Source organism: Triturus cristatus, chromosome 5_2 (genome assembly GCF_964204655.1).
Source record: "Triturus cristatus chromosome 5_2, aTriCri1.1, whole genome shotgun sequence".
Taxonomy (NCBI): domain Eukaryota; kingdom Metazoa; phylum Chordata; class Amphibia; order Caudata; family Salamandridae; genus Triturus; species Triturus cristatus.
Genome location: NC_140588.1, coordinates 1,096,600,830 through 1,096,620,036, shown reverse-complemented (window position 1 = coordinate 1,096,620,036; position 19,207 = coordinate 1,096,600,830). Strand labels below are relative to the sequence as shown.

Genomic DNA, 19,207 nt, shown 5'->3' with positions numbered 1-19,207 from the left:
CATCAGATATCAACAGACCCCCAATAAAAACGGGCACCTCCTCCTCGTAAAGCAAGTCATAAAGAAGGAAACAGGGACAGGTGTGTAGAAGATTAACCATGGTTTGTGTGTGATCAAAGGGTTTTACGATATGTTGGGCCTTGATACTAATCTCATTCGGCCACTGGGAAAGGAACTGGCCAAACAGGTTAAACTTCAGGCAGTGGAGTCAGCTTGCCCAGGTCACAGGGGAGTCAACGAAGGTGCGCGTGTCCTTCAGACCCATGCTTGGCTTTAGTTCTGGGCCTATGTGAGGGCAATCACAAAATGGCTGTTGTTCTAAAATGGAACCCAAGTTTCAGGACGGAAACTCCGATTTCAGGACATCTCGTCACTCGAATATGACGCAAATGCTTGTGCATAGTATCCTAATCATTCTCGGTCCGCTGATACCAAATTCGACATGGTAGAGCCATGTTAAATACGTGGTTCTGAAATTTACAGTACCACAGACCCTCCTTTTGCCCTTACATAGGCAAATAACCTACACTCACGCTAGTCTGGGTCTAGGTCTATGTCCATAAAGTCGTGGAGATGTTGTTGTAGCATTATCCTATTACTTAGCTCGTCTCTTGATACAGGTTTCCTTACACACGATGTAGCACAGAGGCCACATATTGCAGGAGCGCACTGTACACATAGACAGAACAGGAAAAGAATGGCTAAGATCATCCCAATGACTATCAGAATCTTCCACCAACCCCAGGTGGATATCAGTTCCCAGAACCACCCCGCCAATGACCAATCTCCTTTATCCACGTGAATAGATTCGGAAATCTTATGCAGTTTGGAAATGGCCTGGTAAACTGTCGGAGCGTTATCTGGAATGAAAACACAGCAACTTGATTGGATCACTTTACATACCCCACCTCGGTCTGCAAGTATGACGTCTAACGCGACCCTGTTCTGAAGAGTCATAAGGCGATCCGACTGGAGCTCAGCAGTCAAATTACTAAGGGCACCGGCGGTTTCAACTACCGTGGATTCAACCACCCTTGTCAACTGCCTTATGTTCCTGCTGTTAACCATAGGACCCCAAAACGGCAGAGAACCCTTCACGAAATCTCCGAATTCTTGTCCTGCAGTGTCATCTTGACTGATGACACCTCTAACTATCCTTGTCTTATGGTAATCTGCCGCGGTCGTGTAGGTGGGAGGCAACAGGAACGAAACAAAACATGTGCCCGAGAAGTCAGGGGGCAACCATGTATACGCTCTGTCATGGCAAATGAAGTAGGTACCCTTAGCTGCCATGAACGAAGGGGAAGGCTGAGACGCAAAAACATATGTTTCAGCGCAGATACTTCTCTCTAACTGAGCTCTGGGATTCTTGCCTTTACCTTGCAGACATAGGTGACCCGGATGGGGTACAATCCAAATCGGGGAGGATCTCTTTGCTCGCTGGTTCCCACTCAGAGTAGCTCCATATCCTGTTATGTTCCATCCAATATATGCTAGTGTCTCATCTCTCGGGATAGTCTCATAGGAAATATCTTCCTTAATCATATCTACTATACCCTTAACTAGAGCACTATTCTTAGGATTATCCTTCACAGAACGTAGGGGATTGGCTTCATGAGCATGCATGAACATCGCTCTATATGCCCAGACAGAACCATTATGGCTGAAAGGCAGGACCAGATAAGGGATACCTTTATCAGTAGTATGAGGCATAAGACCACACACCCAACAGTTAGTTGTGTTCACTACTAATTGGTGTTGGTGTAAAAGCTGAATGAATGAATTATTGACAAATTCTAATCTTCTAGCAGACTCGTGTTCAGGCAGAGGGTGAAAAGAATGCGAGGAAACAGTAGAAGGAGGTGTGGGCTGTTCAGTGGGTGCAAATGTCACTTGAAAAGAGAATAAAACATATCCTATTAAAAACGTCATTACGCTAAGCAACATAAAAATACATAATATCAAAAATCGTTTCTTTGTCATCATTATACACATTCTGGCTTTGAAATCCATCTGTTTGGCAGGTCTCTCATTCTCGAAAAACTCCATCCTCTCTAATTGCTGCTCGCGGTGGTAGGGTGTTCTATGCTAAGGAATGCTTCTGTCAGTCCAGGGCAACTCCCTTAGACCGACCAGAACTGTCGACCTAACGTCTTCAGCTGCACTCCAATGACTTGGGCAACCACGACCCTGCAGCTGAACCCAGATGGCGGTTCGAAAAAACAAAAATAAGCAAGTTTCTCAGAAGAGAGAGAGAGCTGCACTATTCAAAAATAGCAAAGGAAAAGAATTTTTATTTGTCCATAGTTCTTGGCCTCAAATTATAACGGCTTTTTCCAGGTACTGTCTGGTTCTGGAACAAGAGTTCAGGCTCTGTAGTGTCTAATCGAATTGACGGTGGCACAGCTTCTTGCAAAATGTTGTCACTCTCTTGCTCAGAAATCGTTCCTTTTACACGTGCATCGCTAAAAGGCAGAAAACGAGGCACAATCTCAGTCTCAGAGTCAGCGATCCCCTCCTGGACCCACCGGTCGTAAGGCAAAGGCAAAGGGACCCTCTTACAGTGAACGCCGTGGATCCAGTTCTTTTTCCCTTTCACTCGAACAGCTGATCTCGTTGAGAGAAGGACGAGGTGGGGGCCGGTCCAACGGGGCTCATCATTCTTTGTCCGCTTGAAGTTTTTGACCAGCACCCATGATCCAGGATTGATAGGATGTCCTGGAGCTTCAGAGACCTGAGGCAGAGTATCATGCACCTGTAGGTGTAAAACACGCAATTTAGCCGTCAATTCATACAAATAATCAAGCGGTACGGGGTGTTCGATCTCACTGAATTTTGTCGGCCTTGGCACTCCCTATATGTTGGCTGGGCGGCCGAACACAATTTCATAGGGACTAAGTCCCACTCGTGAATGCACAGTCATTCTTGTTGATAGGAGTGCTAAAGGCAGAGCATCAGGCCATTTAAGACCAGAGCTTGCTTGTATCTTAGCCAATTTCAGTTTTAATGTGCCATTGTAGCACTCTACTAATCCAGCTGATTGGGGGTGATTTGCAGCGTGGAATTTTTGCTGGATGCCTAGCCCTTCACATACTGTTTTCATTACTCGACCCACAAATTCACTCTCATTATCACTCCAGACCATTCTCGGCATTCCAAACCTAGGGAAGAATTCTTTGACAAGGGCTTTAGCTGTGGATAAGGCAGTGTTGTCTTTTAAAGGGTATGCTTCTAACCACCTTGAAAAGGCACAAACAACAACAAGTACATATTTCAAATTGTTGCATCTTTCCATGTGGATGAAATCTAGCTGCAAAACCTCGAACGGATACGTTGGAGGCGCAAAATGACCAGCTGGAGTTGGGGCTCCCCTACCAGGATTGTATTTTAGACACACCATGCAATTCTTGACCACATTCTCTGCACATTTAGGAATTCCAGCATTTTGCCATACTGGAGCCAACAACTTACAAATCCCTTTCACACTGATATGGGCCATCCCATGGGCCTTTTTCACCACTGCAAGCACATACGCATCGGGTAACAACCATCGCTGATGTTCTGATAAGTCAATCCAACAACCATTTTCATCCAATTTACCCGTACTTTCTCTCCACACACTCAACTCTTTCTCTGAAGCTTCAGCTTGAAGATTCTTCACACTCTCTATCGTATCTTCACACATTCCAACATCACCAACCCATCTTGCAGGGCCTGCAACATACATTTGATTCTTCACATCCTTTGCTGTTTCTTTTGCGATTTCGTCAGCAAATGCATTACCACGACCAACATCATCAGTGACCTTCTTATGTGCACTGCATTTCACAATCGCAACTTGTAACGGCAAGGTCAGCGACTCAAGAAGCTCATTCACCAGCTGACCATTATGAATCTTAGCTCCATGCGAAGTCAGGAACCCACGTTCTTTCCAAAATCGTCCAAAACTATGGGCCACACCAAATGCATACTGACTGTCGGTATATATGGTCACTTTCATTCCTTTCGATAACACACACGCTCTCGTAAGTGCAATTAACTCTGCTGCTTGAGCTGAATTATGTGGTACACGTGCAGCTTCAACAATCGTATGCAAAGTCGTGTCAGCATATGCTGCAGTCGTATCACCATTCTCAAGCTTGAAGCATGAACCATCCACCCATAAGGTACCATCACACTCTACAAGAGGAGTATCTTTAAGATCCACTCTCCCTTTCGTTTCTTCTTCTGTCCTGAGAAAACAATCATGCTGTTCAACATCATCTGTCTCTACTGGAATCGGCAATAACGTGGCTGGATTCAACGTATTGCACCTCTTTATGTGCACATGACTCGCTAACAGTGTCAACTCGTAACCTGACAATCGAGCGCTAGTTAAGTGCTGTGTCTTGGTCCTGTTTAACAACGTGTCCACTACATGTGGAACCATCACAATCAACATATTATTCATCACTAAACCGGCAGACTGTCGAATAGAAACAGCTGCTGCCGCTGTGGCTCTCAAGCAACTCGGCAATGCTTTAGCTACTGGATCCAAAGTCGACGAAAAATACGCGCATGGACGCTGCTTGTCTCCAAAAGACTGTGTCAGCACTTACAATGCACAACCCTCTTTCTCATGGACATACAGTGTAGAGGGCTTACTGTAGTCGGGGGTTCCCAACACAGGAGCCGAACACAATGCATTACGCAATTCGGAAAAACGTTTCTGACAATCTTCAGACCATGGAATGGGATTCGGTGTATCTTTACAGGTCAATGCTACCAAAGGTTTGGCCAGCAAAGAAAAATTCGGTATCCACTGTCTACAGTATGATGTAATGCCCAAGAAAGCACGTACTTCTCTCTGTGTTTTTGGCACACTCAACCTTGCAATTGCCTGAATTCTTCTGGGGTCAGTTTCCTTCCCTCCTTCGATAAGAGATGACCTAAGTAGGTCACTTCTTGTCGACAATATTGCAGTTTTGAAAGAGACACTTTGTGATGCAAATCAGACAAATGACGCAACAACGACAAGGTAGCTTTACAAATTTCCTCGGTATCTGCGGCGATTAGTAAATCATCGACGTACTGAATAAGGGTAGCGCCATCAGGTAAAATAATTGCATCAAGCTGTGTTTTTAAAGCCTGACTATATATTGATGGACTTTCACAGTAGCCTTGAGGAGCGCGCTTGAAGCGGAAGCTTCGGCCTCCTAAACTGAAGCCAAAAATATCCCTGCTCTCCTCGGCAATCGGGATGCTGAAGAAAGCATTCTTCAAGTCAATCACCGAGAACCAGGTGGCGGAAGCTGGAATCATAGTCAATAGGGCAGTGATATCAGGAACAACTGGAAACTGTGGCACAACTATTTTATTGACCTCTCTAAGATCAATCACGAACCTGTAAACAGGTGGCTGAGAAGGGTTAGTGCGTTTCAAAACGGGCAGAACAGGACTATTACAAACGTTGCCTCTTGTCTCTTCAATTACATCTTTTTCAATCAAATCCTAAATGATCGCTAGCAACGCCTTTTCACCTTCACTAGAGATCTTGTATTGGGGAATGCGTGGCAATTTAACATTGGCTTTCAATGTCACAACATAAGGCGGTATTTCCAAAAGACCCACATCATTAGGACCAGTAGCCCAAAGGACATCAGGAAGAAACGACAATTCGGTCGGAAGTTTATCCTTTGACAAATATATTAGAGAGATCACTTTCCTACCCAGTGTAAGATGTACTCCCGAAGGAGAACAATATAATGTCGCATACAATCTTTTCAGCAAATCCAATCCTAACAAGTTTTCACCACAACCTGTCGTCAGAATAAGGGGTGCTTCCAATTCACAAGGTCCAACAGAAAGGGACATAGGACTAGAAATCGGATTCCTAACCGGGGCGCCAGAAAAACCTACTGAAACATTCATTTTGCCAGACAAAGGCGCGCCAGGGAGTTTTGAGTGCATAATAGAACTCTTTGTAGCACCAGTATCCAACAGAAAAGGCTCTGACCCACCTGATGTAGTCACCTTAACATACGGTCCACTTTGATCCACTGGCACTGAAACAACTCCCTCTCTTTGTCTATGGCTGTCCTAGCAATCATTACCTTCCATATTCTCATCTTCCGCATAGTAGTCGTCAGCATAGTACTGAGCCGTCCTACCAGGCGCATTATTTTGCTGGTCAAAACTATTCATTGAATTCTGAGATGGAAGGGGACACGCGTTCTGGTGGAAACTTCCACGTCCTCTACCTCTAGGAGCTTGTTGAACACCTCGACCTCTTGCGCTAGAAGCACCATTCGTACGCTGTAACAAAATAGGACAACTATACTTGAAATGACCCTCTTCTTTACAATATGAACACTGATTGGGACCTACAGGAACACGTGGTCGAGAAATCTCAAACCTTTGCGAGTTTCTCTGAAACTGTTGGGGTTGCTGATAGTTACTCTGACCACCACGTGGCGGGTAAGCCTGTTGTAAAAGAACTTTCGTTTTTAATTCTTTCGTTTTCTTGTCTGCTCTATCCTTCTCATCTTTATCCCTATTTTCGTAGTACTGTGCAGTAGCCAATATTTGTGCTGAAGAGGAAACGGCCCAAGAACTCTCTGAATCTTTAAATTTTTTACACAGCTCGGGAAGGAGATTGTTCACAAACTTGTCAACGAACAATCGTTGACCACCTTCCGTACTCAAATCTTGACCACTGTGGTCGATAAACGTTTCCTCAAACCTGGTGAAGAAATCAGACACTGTTTCATCTTTCTTCTGCTTACACGCAGACAATTTATCACAATTCACACGCATCGCAGGCATTAAAGTCTTCATGTCAGTAATGATCCTAGCAGGAAGTTCTGCCACCAAAGGCTCAGGCTTGGCACCACCAACTTTTCTATCATTAGCAGCACTAATATTAGCCCATGAGACACCTAACTCTTGCGCGTGATCTGTATTGCGAATCAATCCCCACAAAGGCTGTGGAACAACATTCCCAAATAACATGTCTATGTCGGCTAAATTCATAATGCATGAGTCTGCAGTTTGTGATAATTCCTTATAATACCCTGCAGGGTTTTTACGGGGGTCAGGCAAAGTCTGCTTAAGGGCTAAAACTTCAGCTCGCTTCCAAGGAACATGTACCCAAACACGCTGAAAATGAGCTGGCACAGCAGCAATACCTTGAGCGGCATCAGCCGCAACGGCGTCCTTCCATACCGGAGGGACTTCTCTCATAGGGTACTGTCTCACCTTTTTATCAGAGGAGTCACGTTCAAATAGTGACTGAGAAGGACCCTCAATCCTAAAAGACAACAATGTCACAACTGCTTTCTCAACATCGGGACCCACAATCGTACCCTTTTCAAATTCAAATCGTACACGGCACAAATCCTGCGGATTTGCTTCCAAATCATTATCCTCCAATTCCTCACAAAGGAAAAAACACATTTTTTCAAAAACGTATCTCTGTTTCGGTGCTTCCCATTGACGGAAGACATCCACAACAGACTCCACATTATACCTTGAAGGATAGATAACCCATTTACGCGCCATACGGTCAAACATTTCTTTCTCTCAAGAACCAGGCAGTTGACTACTCGTCTGCTGACGCTTTGAGTCAGGGGTCACACCAGATGACCCGAAGAGAGGAAATATAAGACTAGCAACGGTATCCGTCATTCTCTGTCGGACAGAAGGAGAAGTTGACAAAAGAACTCAAGGCTCAAGTGGTCTAGGTTCAAGTGGTCTGGGCTCAAGTGATCCAGGGTCAAGTGCTCTAGGCTCAAGTGCTCTAGGCTCAAGTGTTCTAGGTTTAAGTGATCTAGGCTCATGTGCTCTACTCAAGCACTCCAGGCTCAAGCACTCCAGGCTCAAGCGCTCCAGGCTCAAGTGATCAGTGACGGTGACCACTGAGCCTCTAGGATATGCCACAATATGGGCCTTGCAAAGCTTTTCACTTACTCTACACATCAAATGATTTACACGCCTAAGGTAAGATCCGAGGCCACCGAAGTCATCTGCGGCGTACCACAAGGATCTTCACTCAGCCCAACCCTCTTCAACGTCTACATGAGCCCCCTCGCAGCCATCGCACGCCAACACAACCTCAACATCATCTCCTACGCCGACGACACCCAGCTGATCCTCTCCCTCACAAACGACCCAGCCACCGCCAGAACCAACCTACACGAAGGGATGAAAGACGTAGCCGAGTGGATGATGAACAGCCGCCTGAAACTGAACTCAGACAAGACGAAAGTCCTCATCCTTGGTTCATCACCCTCTGCCTGGGACGACTCCTGGTGGCCCCCGGCCCTGGGCAGCGCACCCAAACCAACGGACCACGCACGCAACCTGGGCTTCATCCTGGAATCCTCCCTCTCGATGACCAGGCAAGTCAACGCCGTCTCATCATCATGCTTTAACACCCTGCGCATGCTCCGTAAGATCTTCAGATGGATCCCCACCGAAACCAGGAAGACGGTCACCCAGGCCCTCGTCACCAGCAGACTGGACTATGGAAACACCCTCTACACCGGAACCACAGCCAAACTACAGAAAAGACTCCAACGCATCCAGAACGCCTCCGCTCGATTCATCCTGGACATCCCTCGACACAGCCACATCTCCGGCCACCTGAGAGACCTGCACTGGCTCCCCGTCAGCAAGAGGATCACGTTCAGACTCCTCACCCACGCACACAAGGCCCTCCACGACCGGGGCCCCAGGTACCTCAACAACCGCCTGACCTTCTACACTCCCACCCGCCAGCTACGATCGACCAACCATGCCCTAGCCGCCGTTCCACGCATCTGAAGAGCCACCACGGGAGGAAGATCCTTCTCCTCCCTGGCAGCCAAGACTTGGAACTCCCTCCCCATCCACCTCCGTCAGACCCAAGACCACCTCTCCTTTAGGAAGCAACTCAAGACCTGGCTGTTCGAGCAGTAGCGGACCCCCCTTCCCCTAGCGCCTTGAGACCCTCCGGGTGAGTAGCGCGCTTTACAAATTTCTTGATTGATTGATTGATCGGCAGAAGCCTCGATGATGGTTTTTCGAGTGGAAGTTAGATCAGGGGCGTACCACAGGCCCCCGCAGCGCGAGGGGGGGGCCTCTGGGCTGCAGGGGCCCCCTCAGCACAGTACTCAGGGCCGTAGCCATGGGGCAGGGGCACAGGGGCCCCCTCTTTATTTGTAAGTGGCCCCCTAAAAGTGACAAGCCTCCTGTTTTTGAATTTGAGTAACAGGTCCAGACTGTCACTTTCAATATCAGATTTTCTTGTCGAATAGAGCTGCGCAGATCGCGCTTTCAGCTCCTTTCACCTTCTCCGAAGGGTCATAAAAACAAGCAATTAACAGGTTGCAGTGAGGCTTATCATAACATGGCGCTGCAGCATTTTAAATGCACTTTTCTTTTAGATTCATGGTGACTATTCCTGAAGCATACCTTGCTGGTGCGGGACTCGGCGGGAGAATGGTGTGGAGAAGAGAGCTCACGGAGGGCTGCTTTATCTGCGTCTGGAGAGGGGAGATACACTCTAATGTTTACTGGACCTGTTGTGTCCTTCTCTTTGCCATGTGCTTGCCCTTCCAAGCCCTGGCGGCCCTGCCATCGTCGTCTCGCGGTTTGGCAGAGGACATTATTGGTGAGATCTCTTCTACTGCAACAGCCCCGTCTTGGCGATTGCATTTTAGACAACAGGCGAGAATATGAGGTCTTTCTTGTGGGCCAGGACGGGTGGAGCAGCGCTTTCAGTGGGTGGGGTGAAAAGTTTCCAAAGTTGGGGAACTATCTGTGTTCATTCTGAAAATAAATTATATCACTTCCACACCCAAGTTAAGTTAATGGTCATTGCATTTAACTATTGTGTGCCACAAAAACACAAGAACGAAAATATTTGTCTTGGGAGAGACAAATATGAAAGCAACAGTCTTGCCGCAGTAGAGCAAGGTTTGTCTCAAAGTAAAGAACTCAGCACGAGTTCGCAGATTTCTGTCTTGCCACAATGTCCACATTAGCCATATGTAGGAAGCCAAATACCGGTCGGTAACGGCCGATTTTCGGTAAATATCCCGTTACCGACCGGTATTCAGGCTTTTGGTATGTAGGGGGCACATTTCATGATTCGGTAATCTACCGAATCGGTAAAATTACCGAATCGGTAATTTTACCGATTCGGTAAATACCGAATCCTGAAATGATATGTAGGGGGAGTGTCTCGTTGGTGTGGGGATTCGTTATTTACCACCAACTAAAAGTTGATGGTAAATGACGAATACCTGTGAAAAAGCATTTTTTTGCAATTTGAAGTGTGCAATGTGGCAGACATACATGCCCTTAGGGCATGTATGTGCGCCACATGTGCACACATGGACGAATCAGGGGTGCAACAGGGTGTCAATGTGACACCCTGCCACCCATGATGATGCCTCCCCCATTACCGATTCGGTATTTACCGAATCGGTAATGGCAACTGGCTTCCCATTCATTCCTATGGGCCTGGAGGCCCATAGGAATGAATGGGAAGCCAGTTGCCATTACCGAATCGGTAAATACCGATTCTAAAATACCGACATATACTGAATCGGTAATTATTTACCTACATTACATTTACTGATTCATAAATACCGAATCGGTAAAATTCGGTATTTAAGAATCGGTAAATGTAATTTACCTACATGAAGCGGTATTCCTGATGCATTTAAAAAGAGGTATACTGTTTTTAAGAAGGTTGCCAGTTTAGTATTTCACGTTAGAAATACGTGACCTTTGTGTAAAAGAAGACTTGCGCCATTTCTTTATGAAACATAAGAATGGTAAAATTCACAAAACGTCCACAGTCACAGCAAACTGTACAATATTGCTGACGTGCATCAGAAATAGAGTTATATTAAAAATGTGGAAATGCTGGAAAGGTAGCTTCGTGAATTGAATGCTCACTCTGACATCTGTGAAAGTACGAATAGTCCTAAATTGTAATCTCAGGCTGCCGACAACGCCGTCTATCCTTCTGAGGTCATTAAAATAACTAGCTATCGATTAAGTAACTATACCACCTGATGTGGGCAGGGCTTAGCGGTGGCAGATTGTAGTACTCAGCACTGTACAAAAGCATTTTATTGTCAGACGAGGAACCTCATTAAAACGTGCATGTATGTGTGGAAGGTGACGTGCTCGCTGCCAAACTGTAATATAATGTCGGTCTTGGAGTAATGTTTGTAATTTCAGGCATGTTTGGTTTGCCACAGCAGCAGCAGGAGCATATGAGCTGCACACAGAATCATTCCATGTGCAGCAGCAGTACATGTGATTTGAGGAAAATGGCAAACTGATATGTAGACACGAAACCAGCATTTATTCAAATTGAAAAGCTGGTATTTCCGCACAAATTTCAAAAACCTGCTCATCTATCATCATAATAAATTGTATTGTTCTACAATTAAAAGCTGGTGCTAAACAGCAGGTTCATGTATTCTTTTAAATTGAAAAGCTTATGTTTGGGCTGAAAACAAATATGTTTACACAAATATATAGGAAACAAATAATTGTGTAATAATGACTACTTATGCCTGTAGTTCTTCCCTTTGGTCTTAGATTGAGAGATTTGTGTATATTTAGTTTTTTGTGCTCTGTACTTTGTCAACAGAAGTGACTAAGAGTTTCTCTAAAAAGGGCAGGCTGGAAAAAGGTCAAGTAATGCAAATGGAGAAGCAATGAGAGATGCTAAGACAGTGATGGGCTATGTGAAAGTCAACTTCAGTACATATAGCACCTTAGACTTTATTGGCAAGCTGCTCCTTGAAGAATGTTGGCACTTGGCCACCATTTTGTGTAAATGCTTTGCGGCTAGTGAACACTGACCACCATGAGGTGAGTCGGCCTCAGTTGTCACACCACATAAGTGTTGGAATATTGAAGTAATCCACTTTCAGAACCAATTGCATTTTTGTAAGTTTATGTTACATTAGTGCTATTAAAAGCCTATTTGGCCTAATATTTTCAAAATGTTTTAAAAGGGAGAGCATCATTTTATCCTTTAGGGGAAGCCAGGCAAACTCGCTTTGTCAAATTTCCGGACAGTATTTACCTCCAGGTACTTTCAAAGAACACAAGCCCCCACTGTTTGTAGGTGACTTCTCAGATACCCTGGAAACAATTGCATTCACTTGCTCAGCTGAATGCCATGACATGATGTTATGAAACTCATGTCCGCCAAGGGCACCCTTTAACCAGGAAAAGAAATGACGAGGCTAAACGGTAAGCAAGTGGCTGTCCAGGCATGGCCCTGTCTGTCTCTGCAACTGCGGACTATTTGATCATTCGCGAGCAGAAGAGCCACCCTTGGCGTATGTCATGCAGGGTATCATCCGCTTCTGATCTGCCTATGTTGCCTCCTGCAGAATGTTCTACAGTGCAGGATAGTGGTGCAGCACCTAATGATATGAGCTGTCAGCTGCACAGTTGTAGCTAGTACCATTGCCTTCTGACCTGATCTAGAAGCTTGTTTGTGCTTGTGTCTTCCACACACAGAGCCACTGGTGTCACCTGCACTTGGGACCTGGTGCTGCCAGCTACCAGCATCCTTGACCAGTATCTCTGCCGAGAGGGCCGACCAGACAGTCTTTGCACACTCAGGAGTGGGCGAGCCCCTCCTCCCCTGGCCTGCTCAGAGAGAAGAGCAGCCCGCCTGCCCTCAGGGCTTCGAGCACTGCAAGCAAGCAGTGGAGCAACGCTCCTCCGCCATAGTGGAGGAGCCGCCCCTGGTTCACACATGAAATTGTAATGCTATCAAAATGTCTTAGACAAGTAGATCATTTGTAGTGTTTTTCTCTGGCAGCAGCACAGATGGAAGCTGAACAGTTATTAACCTACACAGATTTTTATGTCTATCCATTTCAATGCCTCTGTTTTCATTGGTACAAGATGGAGAAGACGGCTATCTTTACGAACCGCGCTTCCCCCCGTTTCTATTGTTATGCACATAGACGTGTAATGCTGGGTCAGTTTTTATCTTAGTTTTGTTTCCAATTTTATCAAATTTGCTTGGCTTTTCATTGCAAAGGGCAGACTCATTGTTATATTTGTCTACTGCCTGATGGCACTTTGTTTTCCCATTCACCTCTTTGCCTTTCTCCACCATGTCAGAATGGCGGCACAAATGGTGGCACACCTGGGGAGCTTGGTACTGTTCCCGGTGTGGTCCTACGTTTGTTTTTCAGAATCCTGCTCTTTTAGACTCTTTACTCGCACACACCTAAGATGCTTTATGCTAATTTGGTTTTCTTACATTGCTCGGCAGTCTACATTGGATTTTACCTTTCTTCCGACACCGTATTCAGTCTCTTATATATTTGCCTCTTTTTTCCATGAATCCATTTTTTGTCTGTCTTTTTTAGCTTATCAAGACTACAAGCATGCAGCTTGCCCAATTGTGGGCTTGTTCGATGGGATTCTTTGTATATTGATGAACAGCTCTTGATTTGCATTTAAACTGCACAGTCTCTTGTATACTGGTTTTACTTTAGGGTGAGTTTTCATTACTTTGATTAATTTCTCTCTTTTGGAGATGGATTTTTATTGTTTATTTGCTTTTTTATTGACTTGTTTCTTTTGTCCATTTTACAAGGGACAGGAAAGCATTATGGTTGATAGGACTATATCGTATTTCACTGTGACTGTGTGGCTTCGGTATTACTTGAGGCATCTTGTTTTTTTCTGATACAACTCACCATAAAATTATACTAAGATTTACCTCTCTTTCCATCGTCCAGGATTTGGCCCTTTGGTACTTGTAGCTCTGTCCAATAGCAATGCAAATGCATGTAATGGAGGTCAGGTGCTTATTTTCTCTATTGTGTTTACGGATGTTCCTGTGGTGTTTCACGTTTCATACACACATATACTTTCCTTTCCTTTCACAATTCTTATTATTATGTTTGATCTTGAATCAGAGTATTATCTATTTTTGAGTCTACTTTGGTTTTGTGGCATTGACAGGAGTAGAATATATTGTGTTTTTTATTATGGGACAGATTTACTACAATTGTATATTTTACATATGTTGCAGCCTTGAAATAGTCTTGATAGACAAAATGTGTGTTAGGTGCCAGATGTGTTTTTCAGAGTGTCAGCAACAGCCACAGCAAAGAAAATAAAAGGAACAAAATGACAATAGAATGGACTGCCTGTTTGATAATACTTTGTCAACAAATTACAGCACTCGAGTGTGCTCCAGTGTTAAATATTATTTATGTGTCTGGATTGTATTTGTCAATCTGATCGACACCTGAATGGTGGCAGGGTGGGCCACACAGTTTTAAGCACCTTTAAATAGTTTCATATGTTTGGACATTCAATTTGTTTGGGAAAGAAATACCCATACTGGTAGTGGATGTGCGATCCCCCGACAACACAGCTACCATTTAAAGGATAATGCTACTTACCAGTACGCATCTGTTCTTGGCATGTAGAACTGCAGATCCACACACTTAGCATTAGATCGCCATCTGGTGTTGGGCTTGGATGCTTGCACCTTGTTGTTGTATTGGAAAAAGTCTTTGTAGTCACGAGATAGGTGACTCCTCCCTTGGACGACAGTGCGCATGGGCATCGACTCCATCCTTAGATAGTTTATCGCCATGATGGGAAATGATGGAGTTAGTAGAAAAGGATGTCCATGTGTATATATCTAAATAAGACAGTACTGGAACAGATACAGGTACCAGGGAGGCGGGTGGGCGTGTGTGGATCTGCAGCTCTACATGCCAAGAACAGATGCATACTGGTAAGTAGCATTTTCTGTTCGAGGCATATGAGCTGCAGATCACACACTTAGCATAGACTGTACAGCAGTGTCTCCCCTAGCGGTGGTCACCTGTATCGGTTGCAGTAGTTTGAAAGAGTGTTTTAAGGACAGCCTGGCCCACAGAAGCTTCTTGGCTTGCACGTCAACACAATAGTGTTTAGTGAAGGTGTGTGTTGTGGACCATGTGGCTGCCTTACAAATGTCATCTAAGGGAATGTTCCCTAAGAATGCCATGGAAGCCCCTAGTTTGAGTGTTGAATGCGCCCTAGGGGGAATTGTTAATGTGCGTTTAGCCTTTTGTTAGCATATTTGGATACATTTAACTATCCACCTTGCAATCCCAGCTTTGGAGATGGGATTACCTTTATGAGGTGGGGAGAAAGCTACAAACAATTGTTTTGTCTTTTGAAAGGATTTATTCCTGTCAATAATAAAGTATAGCCCGAGGAGGAGCCTAGCGCGCAACCAAGATGGCCGCGTAGGTGCGAGGCTCCCGAGGACCTCCGCGACCTCCTTAATTAATCCTGGCGACATCCTGTCCTTGTTGAGGGGACTGTGTTAGGGAACCCGAGCAGAGGCGCCACCCGTTTTTTGGGCTCGATTCGGACCCCGGACACCGGTGGGAGCATCGACCGAAGTTTGCGGCCTACTCCTCGCTGGCCCCCCGGATTGGAGTAGTGGGGCGATCCGGAGACAAGTTGAACAACAGCGGCGAGCGGGGCTGGGCGGCTTGCGTACCCCGCACTTTCACTTTCGCTTTTGCGCCCTCCCTGCTCTGTGGCGGGGTCGGGCTGCTGTGCGGAGTGCGGTGGTGTGGCCTTGTCCGGGTGCCCTGCTGACCCGCCTGCGGTGGGTTGACCCGCGGCTCGGTGGTCGCCCCCGGCCCCCCCCCCCGTCGCCCGTGTTTTGGTGTGGCGGCCCGTCTGGAGATCTTGGCACGACGGTGGAAGGGCCAGCATGTCCACCAAACAAGATGGCGACCGGGCAAAGTTGAAGACGACCCGCCGTGGCACGGCGCACCAGGCCAATAGTATGGACCGCTACACGCTCCAGAAGGGTTCTCCGGAGGCATCGCGGTCATCCCCGGCGGGCCCGACGGAGGCCTCTGCCCATCCTGTGGACTTGACCCTCCGGGACGTCATGGGCGCTATCGCTGAAATGAAGGCCTCAGTGGACCAGCGTTTCGACACCTTGGCGCAGAAAATTGATTCGGTCCTGGTGGATGTGGGCCTTGTGAGGGCGGACTTGTCAAAAACGAACGACCGAGTCGATTCCCTGACCCACACCACAACGAGCCTCACAACGGACGTGGTGGCCCTCCAGAAGGAGGTGCGCCGGCTTGGCCAGGCGAGCGCCCTGATGGACCGGCGACTGGAGGACGCAGAGGGTCGGGCCCGGAGGAATAATGTTCGTATCATTGGTGTGCCGGAGGGACGAGAGGCGGAGGCGGCGGATCTCTTTGTTGAAGATTTGATCCTAACCCATCTCCAGCCCCGGGGGCTGAGTAAGCTTTTTGCGGTGGAGCGTGCCCACCGGGTCCCCGGGGGCCGCCCTAAGATCGGTGCCCCGCCGCGGCCCCTTATTGCCCGGATCTTTAATTTTCGGGACAGAGACGCCATCCTCCAGACCTCCAGGCAACAGGGACCGGTCAGGATGGACAACATGGATGTGCACTTTTACCCAGACTTTACCCCGGCGGTCCAGAAGCAGCGACAGAGCTTTCTTGGGATTAAACGTCGTCTAAGGGACCTAAACCTCAAGTACTCCATGCTCTTTCCGGCTAAGCTGCGGGTGGAGGTGGATGGTCGTACGCACTTCTTTGACCGGCCCGAGGCGGCTGGGGACTGGTTGGATACTTTGCCTGGGGGTCGGGGCCGGGGGGGCGGGGGGGGCGCGGCTGGCGAGGAGGGCCCGCCGGATCAGAATTGAGGGGAGACTGTATAGGCCCTGCTCTGGACGTCCTTCCCTTTCTATACTTTGCTTTTGTATTTTACCCTCCCACGGAGGTCGTGCGGGGTCTGCTGGGGGCTTCCCTCCTCCTCTGGGGGACTAGTTAGTACTTAGCTATGGGGCGACAGGCACACTGCACTTTGGGGGGGCTGTCTGGGCTCATGCAGGGGTGCAGGGAGGGGGGAGTTTTGTTGGGAACGGGGGGTGGGGGGGGTGTGTTGTTTGTTGGTACCGCAAGGCAAGCCCGCAACTGTTTTCTTGTTATTAGAATGCTCGGGGGGGGACGACCGATTGTTTCGACGTATGATGGGGGGTAGGGATTTGACTGTATTATCATGGAATGTCAACGGCCTGGGGGATAGGATCAAGCGTGGTGTGGTCCTGCAGTATTTAAAACGTGTGTCCCCAGATGTTGTCTTCCTGCAGGAGACGCACCTGATAGGTAACACCTTTCATGCCATGAATCGGAGGGGATATCGTTTGGCGGCCCACTCCGGCTTCACCTCGGGCTCACGGGGGGTGGGTGTTATGGTCAAGAACTCGCTCCCGTTGGAGATTGATGACGTGCGCCATGATGGGAGAGGACGTTACACTGTCCTGGTGGGACGAATGGAGGGTAGAGTGTTTATTTTTGTGTCAGTGTACGTCCCGCCAGGGTTGCAAGCCACTACATTTGCGGACCTGGGGCGCCTCCTTTTGGAACTCCCGAGTGGCCTGATGGTGGTCGGGGGGGACTTTAATGCGGTTGCCTCGGGGTCTATGGATCGTCATCCCCCTAGGGACCTCCCCCGGGCACAGGCGTGGCTGCCTGGCCTTTTAGACACACTGGGCCTGGTGGATTGTTGGCGCTTAAAGCATCCCGTATTGCAACAGTACACCTTCCACTCGGGTGCCCATGGTAGCCTTTCGCGGCTCGATTACATCCTTGTCCCGGCGGCCCTTGCGGGGAGGGTGGGGGAGGTGCGCCATCTGGCGCGGGGTATCTCCGACCACTCCCCAGTGTTGTTGCATTTCGATGTCTTCCCGAGGGGGGATGGCAGGGTGGCCCCGATCAACGCATGGTATTTGCGCGACCCCACCATTCGTGCTGATTTGATTCAATCCTTGCAGCGATATTTCGAGGAGAATGTGGGGTCGGTCCCGTCTGCCATCTCCCTGTGGGAGGCTTTCAAAGTAGTCCTTAGGGGGGAGGCCCTCTCCTTTATTTCCCATGCCCGGCGACGAGAGCGGGAGGAGGTGACCCGGGTGGAGGCCGAGATCGCAGAACTGGAGGGTGACCTGGGGAGCGGGGTAACAGATGCCAAACTGCATGTTCTCCACCTGGAGCAGGCGGCCTATCGGGCCCTCGTCACGGAGGCGGCCAGGGGCCTCAGTAGAGAGCAGCAGGGGCGATTGTATGATGTGGGTGACAAGGCGGGCAAATTGATTGCGTGGTTGGATAAGAGGGAGAGAGCGAGCCGCGTGGTGCCTTTGATTGAGAGTGTGGATGGTGCATGTGTCACTGAGCCGGAAGCCATTGTCTCCTGCTTTGCGGATTATTTCCGCGAAGTCTACTCCCCTGTTTCTTCCTGCTCGGAGGAAGATTCCCATGCCTTGCTTCGGGACATCGCGCTGCCCTCCCTTACGGTGGAGGACAGGGATTCGCTGGACGCCCCTCCCACCTCGGACGAAATTGCCTCGGCTATTCGCTCGGTTGCATCCGGCAAGGCCATGGGCCCCAATGGTATTCCCATTGAGCTATACAAGCTACGCCCGGATGTGTTGGCGCCCCACCTGCGCGCGATGTTCCTGACGGCCCACTCGCAGGGCTCCCTCCCGCCGGACCAGCGTCTGGCCACAATTGTGGTGATCCACAAGGAGGGGAAGCCCCGTGAACGGGTCACATCCTATAGGCCGATCTCGCTCTTGAACGCGGAGCCCAAAATCCTCGCCAAGGTGTTGGCCAACCGGTTGGTTGGCGTGGTGGGCGATTTGGTCCACCAAGACCAATCGGGCTTTATACCACACCGCAACACGGCGCTTAACCTGCGGCGCTTACACGGAGTGCTCGCGCGTGTCCCATTTGTGCGGGAGCCGGCCATCTTGGCGTCCTTGGACGCCACCATGGCGTTTGACACGCTTGAATGGCCATATATCTGGGCGATGCTGGCTAAGTTTGGGTTTGGCCCGGGTTTCATCAGCTGGGTCAAATTGCTATATTCGGGCCCGCTGGCGCAGGTGGTGGTGAATGGGCGAGTATCGGCCCCATTCGCGCTGGGGCGGGGCACGCGACAGGGTTGCCCCCTGTCGCCTCTCCTGTTCGCCCTGGCCCTGGAGCCCCTGGCGGAGTGGCTGCGGTGGCACCCTTCTATCCGTGGTCTCCGCTGGACCCCCGAGCATGAGGACCGTGTGTCCCTCTATGCTGACGATATCCTTTTGTATCTCGCCTCCCCGCGCAAGTCACTGATCGTCCTGGTTGATGTTTTG

General features: G+C 48.4%; 1 protein-coding gene across 1 annotated transcript; it reads right to left on the bottom strand.

The window, feature by feature from the left end:
• Positions 1-534: 534 nt before the first annotated feature.
• LOC146829755 (endogenous retrovirus group PABLB member 1 Env polyprotein-like) lies at positions 535-2,049 on the bottom strand. The gene has a single exon (XM_085606717.1). The coding sequence runs from the start codon at positions 2,047-2,049 to the stop codon at positions 535-537; it is 1,515 nt and encodes a 504-aa protein (XP_085462843.1).
• Positions 2,050-19,207: the final 17,158 nt, after the last annotated feature.

Excerpts from the sequence above, each read along its gene's own strand:
- LOC146829755 (XM_085606717.1), bottom strand. The coding sequence starts at position 2,049 with ATGGAGTTTTTCGAGAATGAGAGACCTGCCAAACAGATGGATTTCAAA.